Genomic DNA, 15,249 nt, shown 5'->3' on the forward strand with positions numbered 1-15,249 from the left:
TCCCTCCGCAGACCCAGAGGCTCCTTTTAGAAACTAACATTTAGACCAGCGCGTATTAAATATTTATTATGGCTGCAAACCGCCATTATTGGGAATAATTAAACTCGGTTTATGGTTTAGTTTATATTACGTTGACATTTATTTGTTATCAATAACGTGACAATCTTATTTTAACATATTTTTTAATATTTAGTAGAATTTGTTTTGATGTGAAAATGTTCAGAAGATGTTTAATTATTAATTTGTTGTTTAAAAAACACAAATGACTGTCAAAAGACTCAAATATTAATTGTATAATATATAAATATTAAATAAAAAATCACTACGTAGTATAAAACAAAGTCGCTTTCTCTGTCCCTGTATCTGTCTATCCCTATGTATGCTTAAATCTTTAAATCACGCAACAGATTTTGATGAGAAATCAACAAGAAATTACAGTTTCCGAAGCGAAGCGAGGGCGGGTCGCTAGTATATTATAATTAACATTAATAATACTGTTACGCCTGTAAGTGTAACGCCATCTATTATCAAATAGCGGAAACACATATTGAAACGACTGGTCTTGCCGGGAATGTTCTCGATAATTGTAGAGATATCGTAGCGTAAAGCGTTGCAGATTATAATAGCCGGCAAACTTCTTGAGCATTTGTCGACGTAGTGGGGGTAAGTTCGCGCATGGTACACTCACGTGCAAAAACATTATTTACTCTGCGTCATAATGCTATTAAATTATTAAAATCAACATATTATGTATTTATTTATATATTTATTAGATCATCAACAAAAAATATAGGTTAATAATTGTAATAATTTAATCTTGGGGTAAAATAGATATTCCTTCTATTAAGTTAAAACTAGAGCTGTTGCCAGGTCTTCGTTCAGTTGAAGCGAAGCTGGTAGGTATTTGTAATTTTTTTTTCGTTATCATAATCTTGACCATCATCATCATCACTGTTTTCATCACCCGAGTCGCTATCATCGTGATGAGTCGACATAGGGCTCATCGGTGTAGTTTACAACTCGGTCGGTTCGGTCTTCTTTTTTGTCTATAATTAATTATTTTTTGAAGATATTCGATTCGTAGTAATCGAATGTTACTTTTTTCAATTCCAGCTTCCGATTACTTTCTGTTTTTTTTTTGCATTTGAAGCCTAGCTCTTTCATGATTCGTCGTAAGCTTCATTCCGAGCCATTAAAATTTATATCTTCTTTAAATTTTTCGAAGCCTTTCTACGATACGGAGTTTCGCTGCTTGCTATGTAGTTATTATGATTACATCTTTTTATTACAGATTGAACGAAACTATCCATTCCGGTAACTTTCTTCTTCCCTGATCTTTTCTTACCCGGAGTCCGAAACACGGCGAGCAAGCCAGAGCCTTTAGCTTCGTTAATAATGAACCTAACAGTACTCACTGATGTTTTTCTTGCTTCCAAAGTCTTTTACTTTTTCCATATCATTCTTCCCCTGTTTTATAATGAAGCAATATACGTCGTACACAATTTTTCTACCCTTTCTTTTGAATACTACACCAGTTTGTCGCGGCATAGTGTATTTTTTATAAAAAATCAACAAACACTCAACATATTATAGCAATGGCAACAAAGTCAACAAACAATTATAACAAATAACTTAACAATTAATAACGATAGACTTTTTACTGTACGCAAGCGTACTTTTGGGAGCAAGCGGAAAGAGGGCGCGGTGCGGGACGCAAGGTTCGACTGATCTACCAATAACGCGCTCGATACGATTTCCCCTGCCGTCGCGCCTCACCCTCACCACCAAAGTGATCTAAAATTCGGTTCTGCGCAGTCAAGGTCATTTGCTCAAGAAGTTTGCCGGTTACTATACACGAAGGCAGTTAGTAATCGGAACTACTCGAAGCGAAACAGCGAACGGATCACCTGAAGCGAAGCGGAAGAAGCGAATTACGAATTGTAAAGTGCTCTAAGTGTTAAATAGTTATAATTGTGGTTAGTCATCGTAAAATATTATTTATTTTATTATCAAAATGCAAGATAGTCTACCTATGGCTTCGTCAGATTATAGAAACAATGTTATCAGCAACATGCTTCGTCTAAAAAATATATTATATATATAAAAAAATGATTAGTTGTAATTTGTACTTCTGTGGAAGTTTTATTTATCCCGAGCCCCAGGGCGTAGCAATATGTAGGTTTAAAGTGTTAGAATCCCAACACCCGCATACCGACCGTCAGACTGTAAGCTGACGTTATCCTCACGATCTCTTGACTAGTTTGTTCAATAAATGGTATTAGTGCAATTCTTAATTTTGTTAGTGTTTAATTGGCAACATTATCGGGTTATGAATCTCTCTTCGATTGAGAGACACATCTTTAAAAAACTCTCATAAAATGATAAAGAAATAGTTTATTTATAACGATAATAACTCCGGAAAACAGTAATACACAATTTTGGAAATTATGCGCTAAAAATGAACAACAAATTTCAATTTTGACAATAATAACCCTACATTAAACAAGTTGTACTTTGAAATGTTTCTCGTCAAAGAATATTGTTGCGCCGGATGTGTTTTCTGTTGACTGGTTTTGAGTTCTCTCTTCGATCGGTCCCTCACTGCTGATTTCGTCAACCAGCTGTCTCCATCGATCCCGCCCTGCAGTCCGGTGGCGTGCGTCGCTGACAGGTATCCCCAGTTCCTCCGCTATTTGGTCCGACCTCTACCCCTTTTCCCCTCTATTTTACCGGTCACCACAAGGCGTTCCAAATTGCTGGTATCCCTACGTGCAACATGAGTGGTTTTGAGTTACTAAATCTAAATATGTTGTACTTGAACGAATCAAATCGTCTATTATTTTAATAATAATAAAATATTACAAATATTTATTTAACAATAATATTTTATGCGACATCATCAATAGGTTTTTTGTTGTCGTTTGTATCTTCCATCTGTGACTTCCACTTGTTAGAATCGATCGATCTGCTCTTGATAACGTATGAGTAGTACTGGGCTGAGAGTCTTGGAGTGCGCTTCCGGCCCTCGTCAGAGAAGTCGACGTCGTAAAGACCAAACTTTGATCTGTAAACATTTATAGCTGATAAAGAATACGAATTTCCACCTTGAGACATCGCGTTAAAGTCGTAATTATCCTGTATAAAGGTTTTCGCATCTTATAAGCGGGACAGTATTTTTTTTATACCTTAGATGGTTGGACGATCTCATGGCCCACCTGGTACTAAGTGGTAGCCGGAGACCATAGACAACTACAGCGTAAATGCCGCCACCCATCTTGAGACCTGAGTTCTAAGGTCTTAGTTGTACATACAGTACAACGGCTTCCCCACCCTTCAAACCGAAACGCAATACTGCTTCATGGCTGAAATAGGTGCGGTGGTGGTACCTACCCGTGTGTACTCTCAAGACGTCCTACCACCAGTAGTAAATTCTGCGGCAGATATAGGCAAACTGTACTTACCAGTGCGTTATTAAAATATGCCCCACTACCAGTAATTAAGCAAATTTATGATTTTTTTATTTTTTTTTATTGCTTAGATGGGTGGACGAGCTCACAGCCCACCTGTTGTTAAGTGGTTACTGGAGCCCATAGACATCTACAACGTAAATGCGCCACCCACCTTGAGATATAAGTTGTAAGGTCTCAGTATAGTTACAACGGCTGCCCCACCCTTCAAACCGAAACGCATTACTGCTTCACGGCAGAAATAGGCAGGGCGGTGGTACCTACCCGTGCGGACTCACAAGAGGTCCTACCACCAGTAATTACGCAAATTATAATTTTGCGGGTTTCAATTTTATTACACGATGTTATTCCTTCACCGTGGAAGTCAATCGTGAACATTTGCCGAGTACATATTTCATTAGAAAAATTGGTATCCGCCTGAGATTCGAACACCGGCACATCGCTCAACACGAATTCACCGGACGTCTTATCCCTTAGGCCACGACGACTTCGACTTCGACTTCAGGATTCATTTTCGTTAAACGATTTTCTCGCTTCCAAAACAACAAACAGGATTTTGAAAATGTTACTTACGTGTACCCGTAAAGCCATTCGAAGTTGTCCATCAGTGACCAGTAAGTGTAACCGTGTATTCTGGCTCCGTCTTCGTAAATACAAAGTAGAATCTAAACAATAGTGAGTTAAAAGAGAATTAAAGAAAGAAACCCTTCCTACATTAATGGTAATAAAAACAAATAGTTGATATTTTTACCAGTGCATATTTTTTAACTACACAAATCACAAAAAAATATTAAATTTTTCAACCCAGCACACTTCACTCTGAGTAAAAATGCTACATTCATACTGTTACGCCGGTAAGAGTAACGCCATCTTTCGTCGAATAGCAGAAACGAATATCAAAAGCACTAGTACAATCGAGTGCAACGCCATCTATTATCAATTAACGGAAACACATATCGAAACTACTGGCCTTACCGAGAATGTTATCGATAATTGTAGAGTTATCGTATCGACTATAAAAGCGTTGCAGAGATGACACGAAGATAGTTAGCAATCGGATCTACTCGAAGCGAAACAGCAAAAAGAAGTGAATTACGAATTTTAAAGTGTTCATTGAGTGTTTTAAGTGTTAAATAGAGTTTTAATTTGTACTTCGGTGGAAGTTTTATTTATCCCGAGCCCCAGCGCGCAACAATACTATTTTCATTTCCTACACTAGCGCTATTTCGGTGAGTCTTTCAACAATAGCTTGCTGTTTACAGATGGACGGATCTTGTTGTTGGATGGATGGATGGATGTAACGGACCGGGTTATGTCGGGCTCCGGCGCCTCCAGAGAGGAAGAGAAAGACGAGGAGGACCAAGGTCCTCCACCTCCCCCAATTCCTCGCAGGAGACTACGCCTAACTCTAGCCCTAGCAAGAACAGTGCTTCGGTGTATCTATTAACAGATCGGAATCGCGACCCACTGAGAAGATCCGGCGTGAAACTCAGTGGGCAACAGAATCTCAGTCGGCAATATGAATCTCGGTCTTACTGCAGTAGTGTTAAAGACTATATTTAAGCGTCGAATTCGATACTTTAAAATTTACTGTGCATTAGATTATCTATGAACCGACCGGCCCGGCCAAGTGAAAGCGATTTAATACGGAGCCCTTTGGAGATGAAACACTGCGCATAAGTCTCTTACATTATTTGTGTTTACATACATATCAAAGATAATAATGACATCTGTCCGAAATGAATCTGTGAGTTTTGAGTTTTTACCACGGCAACACTGGTCGCAAATTGACGGGGCAGAGACTTTTTGGCGGGAACGCGAGTAGTGAAGTTGTGTGATTTGTTTTATTTTGTCTATTTAGTGTTTCTTCAGGTTTAAATGTGTAATAATGGTGGTTTATTAACTGTTTAATATCTGTGAAAGTGCACAAATGTGGGAAAATGAAACAAAGCTGCTGGACGTAACAGCTTCTCTCTTCAGCAAGGTCTCAGTATAGTTACAACGGCTGCCCCGCCCTTCAAACCGAAACGCATTACTGCTTCACGGCAGAAATAGGTGGGGCGTACTCACAAGACGTCCTACCACCACTATAAATGTAAAAGAGTAAAATTATGCTTAGGTTATTCATATATATGTCGGAGAAGCTATAATTATTAACACCATCATCAGACATCATAGGGTGATCGAGCTAAGAGAAATATTGAGTACACCAATCACGTTCGTTGTCTTAGAATAATTTAGAAATCTTCTCTTGACGTTAGCAAACGAAAACGAATGACAGTTCTTAGGATGGAGGCACCGCTCTTCAAGAAGGTTGATTGGCAAGGCAAGTGTGATGGCATATACGCGCCTCCATCGGCTAGGCTCTGTCGTAGCACGAAGTTAGCCGAGTTCCGACGATACCGCAATCGCGCTGCCATCTCTCGGGAAGCGTGCTGCATTTCGTTTAGATACCAAACTAATAACAGTCTTCAACATATACATATGTATATTGTTTGATTGTCTTACCGATAACACCGCCCATTACGAGTATATGTCCTTTTTTGTATGTAGCGTTTTGCATTATTTGGTTTCTTTTGGGATAAAATATGATGATGGTGATGATAATCTTTTTTTTATGATGATAATCTCTGACGCTACTGATGTCTTTGAGCTACGGTGACTTCTCGACGTCAGGAACGCCGTAGGTTGGTCTGGTTCTGAACCCTCCGAGCAAGAGGTGACAGCTTCGTATTGGAAATTACCAGGATTGGGAAACTTACTGGTGCGGGCTTAAAACATGCTCTGTCACGTTTATATTCAATTTACAGCCACATTAACAGGGATGCAAGTACCCTGGTTTCCCCTCAAAGGTGATTAGCACCGGTAAATTAGGAACTCACCTCTGATGAATTCAACTTCATGTTTGGTTAACGGAGGTAGTCTAGAGCGCGGGAACCCTTCGACTGAGCTGATATTCTTCATGAGTTCTACAACGGTTGCAGGCCACCCTCCAGACTTGGAATATATTGGGTGCATAAAACGACCAAACTGTAAAGAGAACGAATTTATGGGTCTTGCCATATCGTGGCCTACTGGCTAAGAAGCCGAGGTTCGGGTACTCGCATGGAATGATACAACTGTGCCAAGTTTGAATATTGCATCAATTGATACAGTTACGTATTTAGTACAAGTTCTTCAGAACAAAAATCTGTCACTACGGAATAAATTAATTCGCGAGACAGCTGTCAGTAAATCCCGTCCTTCCTGGCAGAGCCTTTGCTCGTCCATCTGTCCTGGTGAACCTGGAAAGCCCTCCGGGCCACTAGTAATCGTTTATTCATGTGTAAAAAACAACTTGACCAGATACCACCAGTGCGCACTAAATATATATATTACATACATTGTATTGCCGGTATAGTTCCGCGAGTTCCGCATCGTCTTGGGTTTCTGCACCGAAATAAAATGCGACGTGGGCGATACTGACTTTTCCTGCAAGAAGACGTTAATCTTAATGGCTTTGTCAATATATAACATATATATAACTCTAGATAATATATATATATATATATATATATATATGTCGACGGCATCGCCACCGGGGATGGCTGAGCGGTATGTTCCGTCATCACTCGTATTTGGTTGAACTCAGTTTATAAAAAGTCAATAAAACTTTTCAATAATAATTATTGAAACTCAACACACACAACTTTCACAATGACAGGGTAAACCGACAGTTTCGTTCCACATACCGACAGACTGACTGACAAAGACTCACTGACTGAGACGGACCGACCGTCTGATACGGACTGAATGACTGTCTGACACGGAATGCCACGACTCTGTCCACGTACCGCCATTTTATACTGTGGCGCCACGTAGTGTACCCTACATTTTGTGACATTTATCAAAACAACATTTCATCATTTAAAATAATAGTCAAAACAACTTCTTAATATTACTAAAAGTCGTTAACCACGACACGGCCATTCTGACACGTCACACGTCCTCGTGTGATGGTTAACCTACAATCAAAAACATCCACGAGAACACTTGTTCCGCTCGATCACTCCTGACTACACTTTACGACTTATCGGAAAATTTAAAAGTCATCAAATAATTTTTATTCTAAACACAAATTCTATAACGACATTGAAAGATTACACAAACGAAAATAAGTGATTTACTACTGCTGCAAGTTCTCCCCGTACAATTCATGTACACAGTAACTAAGTCATTCCTGTGACTACAAGTGTTCAATGATAGTCATCCCTGTGACTACAAGTGTTCAATGATATTCGTCCCTGTGACTACAAGTGTTCAATGATAGTCATCCCTGTGACTCTAATCGACAGTCATCCCTGTGACTCTAATCGACAGTCATCCCTGTGACTCTAATCGACAGTCATCCCTGTGACTCTAATCGACAGTCATCCCTGTGACTCTAATCGACAGTCATCCCTGTGACTCTAATCGACAGTCATCCCTGTGACTCTAATCGACAGTCATCCCTGTGACTCTAATCGACAGTCATCCCTGTGACTCTAATCGACAGTCATCCCTGTGACTCTAATCGACAGTCATCCCTGTGACTCTAATCGACAGTCATCCCTGTGACTCTAATCGACAGTCATCCCTGTGACTCTAATCGACAGTCATCCCTGTGACTCTAATCGACAGTCATCCCTGTGACTCTAATCGACAGTCATCCCTGTGACTCTAATCGACAGTCATCCCTGTGACTCTAATCGACAGTCATCCCTGTGACTCTAATCGACAGTCATCCCTGTGACTCTAATCGACAGTCATCCCTGTGACTCTAATCGACAGTCATCCCTGTGACTCTAATCGACAGTCATCCCTGTGACTCTAATCGACAGTCATCCCTGTGACTCTAATCGACAGTCATCCCTGTGACTCTAATCGACAGTCATCCCTGTGACTCTAATCGACAGTCAATCAACATTCATTGTTCTAGAGTACTTGCAGCAATGTCAGTTTGAAGGTTCTGAAACTTTTTCAGTATCACATATCGGTAAAAAGCTTTGGGGGTATGGCACGCGAACTATTAAAAGCTCAAGAGGGCTCACCCTTTTTATACGTTGGATAAAACAATTTAAAAAAAGATGTGTTTCTAGCACTTCTTGTCAAGAACAATTCCATGAGCTCATCGCGAGCTTGGTCATCAATAACGCAAGTCTGGGCTTTGATTAAGGACACTAGATTTAAGTGTTCTATTTCGCTGAATGCTCAATCTCATTGAACCGATTAAAACAACTATCAGGTAGTACATGACATACAATAGGTAAGTAATAAACCATCGCATAGGATTTGTTCTGTACAGTTTTGGGTCAAAACAACAGAAACCTTTTATGAGAACCATCGTATAAAGATTTCTCGACAAGAGAACATTCGGCACCAGATTCCAAATAAAAATAAAAACGACTCACCAGATTTTTCTCATTTACCAAAATACCCGATGTTACGCAGCTACTGGCACGTCACAGCGTCGCTCTGCTGCTGCGTTGCTCGCGGCCGTAGATGACATCGCGCCATCAATTTGCCTCGGCGGCAACTCGTAGCAATGTTTTTGCTTAGATGGGTGGACTATGCACGAGCTCACAACCCACCCGGTGCCATGTAGTTATTGGACCCCACAGACATCCACAACGCAAACGCGGCATCCATCCCGAGATACAAGTTCCAAGGTCTTAGCATAGCTACAACCGCTGCCCCACCATTCAAACCGAAATACACACTGCTTCACGGCAGAAATAGGCAGGGTGATGGTACTCGTGCGGTCGATGGCACTATACGGAGCACCCGTCTGGTGCCACGTCCTTACCCACGAGAAAGTCGCCGCGCTGCGACGCCGGCAGCGTGCGATCGCAGTCAGAGTCATTCAAGGATACCTCACAGTCTCCTACGAGGTGGCGCGCCCTAGCGCAAGTGTAGCTGGAGCGCGGGGGCTCCAATCTCGGCAGTCCGTGCTGGAGGCGTGGTCTCGTCGTTTGGCGGACCCGTCGGCCGGCCTCCGTACCGTCGAGGCGATCTGCCTGGTTCTCGCGGACTGGGTAGGCCGCGACCGCGGAAGACTCACCTCCGGCTACCTGTGCAGACTCACAAGACATTTTACCACCACGCAAACTTTTTACCACAGCAAATCTTACCAGCCACCACGCAAACTACAATTTTGCGGGTTCCACCTCTCCTACACGATGTTACTCCCACACTGCGGAAGCCAACCGCAAACACTTGTCAAGCACGCACAAGCACGCACTTCACCAGAAAAACTTGCATCCGCCAGCGGGACCCGAACCCCGCCGCATCGCCAGACACGAACGCACCGGACGTCTTATCTTACAGGTCACGACGACTTCAGATGTGTCAATTTTTCTTCCCCACGGAAACTTGCTTGCTTTCTTGTTTGCTTGCTTGCTGGAGCCCGAAGTCATCGAACGTGTAGTGTTATTGGTATTGAATCTAGTAGATTCTAAAGTTTCAGCGAAAAGTCAGAGTCTTATGTCCTGATTTACTGCACTAGTGCCATGTAACTCTAGCAGTAGTCATTGGCTTAAAAACGATTCGTGTCGGAACTACCCACTCGTCATGACAGATCCATTATTGCGATCGAAGTTTCACTTGAGATTTGCACTTGCCTTAATTTCTTGCAATAGCTTGTTACGTGTCGTATTTCCGCTAGTAAATGCCATGTGATAAGTAGAGAGTCAACTGGGCAACATGAGCCAGAACGTAATATGTGACGATTTCTTCGTGGCTCAGATCTTCCATCGCGGTAGCAGACGTGCAGACGCTATTACACGACTTGCGTATGCTGCATTCACGCTTTTGTGGCTTACCATTGCTTAAATTGATAAGCGTCGCAGCAAGAATTTTGCATAACGAGCGAGAAATAAGTCGCAAATGCCTCCATGTGACACTTACTTGTGAAATCCGCGACAATGAGCTATGCACCATCCAGTAGACGTTCATCGAGGTACATATCAACCGTAGCGCACCAAACACGTGGATCGGCGTCTGTCTGTTCCCGATGAATTTCCGACCCGTGATCTCAGATACCGTTACTGGTATTCTGATCTGCATCATGTTTTTTCGCTGTACTTCGAACATGTTCAAACACGTCACGCCAGTGAGAGTAGAGTCCTGATCCCGCTTCTGATGTCGACGGCATCGCCACCGGGGATGGCTGAGCGGTATGTTCCGTCATCACTCGTATTTGGTTGAACTCAGTTTATAAAAAGTCAATAAAACTTTTCAATAATAATTATTGAAACTCAACACACACAACTTTCACAATGACAGGGTAAACCGACAGTTTCGTTCCACATACCGACAGACTGACTGACAAAGACTCACTGACTGAGACGGACCGACCGTCTGATACGGACTGAATGACTGTCTGACACGGAATGCCACGACTCTGTCCACGTACCGCCATTTTATACTGTGGCGCCACGTAGTGTACCCTACATTTTGTGACATTTATCAAAACAACATTTCATCATTTAAAATAATAGTCAAAACAACTTCTTAATATTACTAAAAGTCGTTAACCACGACATATATACATGTATCGGCGCAGCATTACTATTTAGTTGACTAAGATTAGTAAAATTTAACCGTTTCCTTAATATTGACGTAATTGGTCAGTTATATATAGTTAATAGTTAACTATTGCAAGTTCAACGCATGTAAGCAATTATTTAAGGCTGTGTTCATAACAATTAATGACTAAGCTTTCTATTATAAATACGAGTGACTATTGTCGCATAAATACATTCTGGCTCGAGCCGTCGAACGGAGCGGAGCTCTCGGATATTATCGTTGTACACTGGAATGTAATAAATGGGATTCATTGGAAAAGTGAGTATTATTCACTGTCATTATTGAAGGCAATGACAACAACGACGAAAATGACGTCACCATTTTTACACCATTATTACTAACAAAATGGTGCCAGTGACACCATCATGAGTCGTTGACGTCATCAGCAATAGTGACGTCATCATTTTAAAAACACCGTTGAATCAGTCACTCCGTCATATATATATTATTGTACGCGACCGGATCAATGATCCTCCGAAATATCGGGATAGTTAGAGAATTAATCTCCGGTAGAATTCCTGATCTAGTTTTCTGGAGCTACACAACATGTCTTTCATCAAACGTATCAACGATAAAAATCGGTATTCTATGTCACTAACATCTCTTGGTTGTTGAGCAGCGCCGACTACAAGTGGTTTAAAATGGTATGAATGAACTCTACTCCGATGGCGGCATTGCTATAGTGAAAACGAGATGATGAGATCATGACAAACAAATAAAACATGCCTCTTATCTTTCTGTAAATATTTTCCTCTAATAAGGCACAAGCCAATCAATAAGGATGCAAAGCTTCGGGTAAACAAAGAAATACCTTGATACATCGGCTTATAGTTATCTTTATAATTATGGTAAGCTTTGGCATGAGCCATGAGTACAGTCTTCGTGCACAAATATGGAGCCAAGAATGGCTCGACGACGCCAAGAGTTTGTAAGCTGCTATCACAAGCAACTAAAGGCTCATTGAACGTGATCCAAAGCTTCACTCTATCTCCGAACAGAGAGAATACTACGTCCGCGTAATCGGCAAACCATTGTGCCATTTCAGGATTGGCCCAGCCTCCTGCAATAAAATTAGATGTTATGACTTCAAGTAATGGAATGTTTGTTAATGACATTAATGCTATTGAGCCTAGTGGATTAACTCACGAAGCCTATTAGACATCAAGGTCCTTTAGATATTTAGATTTAATATAGAATTAAAATGAGTTCACATCAATTTCACGATTATTTGTTGTAAATGGTATTGTAAAATTATATCAAAACTCCTGGCGCGAAGCCGTTAAAATACTGTTGCTTTTAAAGAATGATAGGATATAGTCAAAACTATATCAAGGCCGGACTCGTGTCGTGATCTTGTGCTTAACATCCAGACAACAGTTGCCCAATCTTCTTCAAGCCGAAACGCGTTACTGCTTCACCGTACAAATAGGTAACACAAAATAGGCAGAGTCGTGATGTGAACCAATGTGAAATCACCATACGCCCTACCACCAATAAGTTTTTGAGAAATTTACTGAGTAATAGTTCAAATATTACCCAAATCTTGAAATATCTTCGGCATATCTGAATGGTACAAAGTGACCATAGGTTCAATCCCCCTGTCTAGCAGTCCATTGATCAAATTGTCGTAGTATTGCCGTCCGTCTGAACTGATGCGAGTGCGGTATCCCTCAGGCAACAGTCTTGGCCAGGATATAGAAAACCTACAAAAATGTCCAAGATTATTAGATAGATAATATGCTAGCTAGTAATAAAAATATCACAAGTACGCCTAGTTTCCGAAGAATTAGGAGAAGAAAAATTAATTAAGTACTACAAAAACACGGCATTAGAGGAATTGGCCGTGGGAGAATGTGTCTGAAGAAGATCCTGGCCGTGGGAGAATGTGTCTGAAGAAGATCCGGTTCGCATATCTTCTGGTGAACAGAAGATCCAAAAACTAAGATAGTTCGAGTTGATATCGAAACATAAAGCATAATCACTAGCCACTTCTTCACTAGCTAGATGGATTCTTCAACTAAGTGCAAAATCCTCCATTTGTGGATTTCCAAACCTTCCAATGGATTAAAGTTATACGAATTGAGATTGAGTGATTTCCTTTACCTATAAAAATCAAGTCCCAACTGCTCGGCCATCTCAATGTCCTTCTCGTACTGGTTGTAAGAGTCACAAGCAACATCTCCGTTGGAGTGATCCTTGATCCTATGGGGCTGTGTATGCGTGTAATGGTCCCAAATACTTGGTGTTTTGTCTAAGAAAGAAACAGTTTTAAGAAGAATCCACGTGTTACCTACACATTGTCTACATTTTTTAAGGTTTTTGTAAAGATTGCGATTTCGAAAATTGAGTGATGACAGAATTATTTGTCAGAAAACGGAGCTCTCCGAGTGCTCTTCAATTATCTCCGCGTACTGCGACCACCGACCGTCACCAGTACCACATGCGCCTTAATGGTGCTACGAAGCAATCCTGTATTGCGCTCTGAATGGTGTGATAGTAGCCGAACTCCACATCTCGGCATCCATTCACTACTAGATAAGCTCTATGCCCCATTAAGAAATAAAACCTGCGATTACTTATGGCGCTCACACAGAGATGAAGTATCGTGAACTTACTAAGTATGGAACTCGTGGTAAGAACCCATCCAAAAAATGTACTTTTACATCGATTGTACTTAAAAACGAGGTGCTGTGTAAGCTAAATCCCAGGTAGGTAACACGAAATTTTAAAACAATTCGTTTAAAGTAAGGATTTTTTTAAATCTAGTCAACTCATTACGAATTGTTCGGAATAGTATGAATATAATCTTTAGTTTTTAAAACTCAAACTCACCACTAACATTCCAGGACCCTTCGATCTGATACGACGACGTGGCCGCACCGAACTTGAACCATCTCGGGAAATGCAATTCCTTATTCGCCAAGAGCGGATGAAGGAATGAACTGAAACTAATGACAAATCGTAATTATTAGACTATCTCATACCTTTTTAGTGCTTTGGATGAGCCAAGAGCAATCTGGTGTCAAACTGTTAACTAGTTATAAATACCCATAGAAGCTCGTAAACAGTTTTATAGGTGCGTCACACACCTTGGGACAGGATGTGGAATTCTCATCTCAATTGTATTAAATAGCTGCTGTCCCATTCCTCGAAAGACATCATGGAAATAGGCAGAACCGTGCTAAATATCCGACCGGGCTCACACTATGCTCTACCGTCAAATCATAAAATCGTTAGTGATTATAAAATCTGTCCGACTTTTACCCAGATGAAGGCACTATCCTGACCTCATGGGATAACTACTATTACTTCTATACCATCCATATTTTCTATTTTATTAACGTTTATTTACCCAAAACACTCATGCAAGAGCTGACTAAGTACACCCAAGTCCATATATAAGAAACCAGAAAATAAAATATAAAAAGAACTCACCATAGAACATAAGATACCACCAACATTTCTCTGATAGAATGTATTATTGTTATTGATAAACCTCGGTTATATTACTTTCTCCAGTCGTAGGTTAGTGTCAAATTTGGTCATTTCACGTTTTGACTTATTTATTTTTGCCTCATAGCGTAAAGGGTTGCGCGTGATACGTACAATCATACATTAATTGGATGCACTGATTTCGAACATTATTTCGAGGTCAGCCATAGACGGGCTAAGGAAAATATGGAGGAATCGAAATATCACCAAAGACACTAAAATTAGACTTGTAAGAGCGCTGGTCTTCCCCTTTATTTTTTTTTATTGTTTAGATCGGTGGACGATCTCACGGCTCACCTGGTGTTGAATGGTTAGCGGAGCCCATAGACAACTACAACGTAAATGCCGCCACCCACCTCGAGACATGAGCTCTTAAGGTCTCATTTGTAAGAGTACAATGGCTGCCCCGCCCTTCAAACCAAATCGCATTACTGCTTCACGGCAGAAATAGGCAAGTGCTGGTACCTACCCGCGCGGACTCACAAGAGGTTCTACCACTAGTAATTACGCAAATTATAATGTTGCAGGTTTGATTTTTATTACACGATGTTATTCCTTCACCGTGGAAGTCAATCGTGAACGTAGAGTATGTATTTCATAAGAAAAATTGGTATCCGCCTGTGATTCGAACACTGGTGCATCGCTCAACACAAATGCACCGGACATCTTATCCTTTAGGCCACGA

At 40.9% G+C, this 15,249-nt stretch overlaps 2 protein-coding genes across 2 annotated transcripts; one reads left to right on the forward strand and one right to left on the reverse strand.

Moving 5' to 3' along the window:
• Positions 1-2,380: 2,380 nt before the first annotated feature.
• Positions 2,381-14,533, reverse strand: LOC101740407 (myrosinase 1). Its single transcript, XM_062674477.1, has 12 exons — positions 14,508-14,533; positions 13,905-14,020; positions 13,176-13,323; positions 12,609-12,775; positions 11,786-12,132; positions 11,245-11,298; positions 10,466-10,544; positions 6,850-6,938; positions 6,331-6,497; positions 5,086-5,137; positions 4,041-4,132; positions 2,381-3,064 (listed from the first exon to the last, which is right to left on the reverse strand). The coding sequence occupies exons 1-12, from the start codon at positions 14,531-14,533 to the stop codon at positions 2,887-2,889; spliced, it is 1,515 nt and encodes a 504-aa protein (XP_062530461.1). The 3' UTR covers positions 2,381-2,886.
• On the forward strand, positions 9,233-10,501 carry LOC134200793 (uncharacterized). The gene is made up of 2 exons (XM_062674449.1): positions 9,233-9,884; positions 10,392-10,501. Exons 1-2 carry the CDS (start codon positions 9,233-9,235, stop codon positions 10,499-10,501), a joined length of 762 nt encoding a protein of 253 aa, XP_062530433.1.
• Positions 14,534-15,249: the final 716 nt, after the last annotated feature.

Source organism: Bombyx mori, chromosome 20, assembly GCF_030269925.1.
Source record: "Bombyx mori chromosome 20, ASM3026992v2".
NCBI classification, from domain to species: Eukaryota; Metazoa; Arthropoda; class Insecta; order Lepidoptera; family Bombycidae; genus Bombyx; species Bombyx mori.

Excerpts from the sequence above, each read along its gene's own strand:
- LOC134200793 (XM_062674449.1), top strand. The coding sequence starts at position 9,233 with ATGGTACTCGTGCGGTCGATGGCACTATACGGAGCACCCGTCTGGTGC. Across the intron at positions 9,885-10,391 it reads CTTTCTTGTTTGCTTGCTTG|TTGTGAAATCCGCGACAATG; the intron begins CTGGAGCCCGAA and ends TGTGACACTTAC.
- LOC101740407 (XM_062674477.1), bottom strand. The coding sequence starts at position 14,533 with ATGTTGGTGGTATCTTATGTTCTATG. Across the intron at positions 10,545-11,244 it reads TCGACGGCTCGAGCCAGAAT|ATCAGAATACCAGTAACGGT; the intron begins GTATTTATGCGA and ends AACATGATGCAG. Across the intron at positions 3,065-4,040 it reads GAATGGCTTTACGGGTACAC|ATCAAAGTTTGGTCTTTACG; the intron begins GTAAGTAACATT and ends AAATGTTTACAG.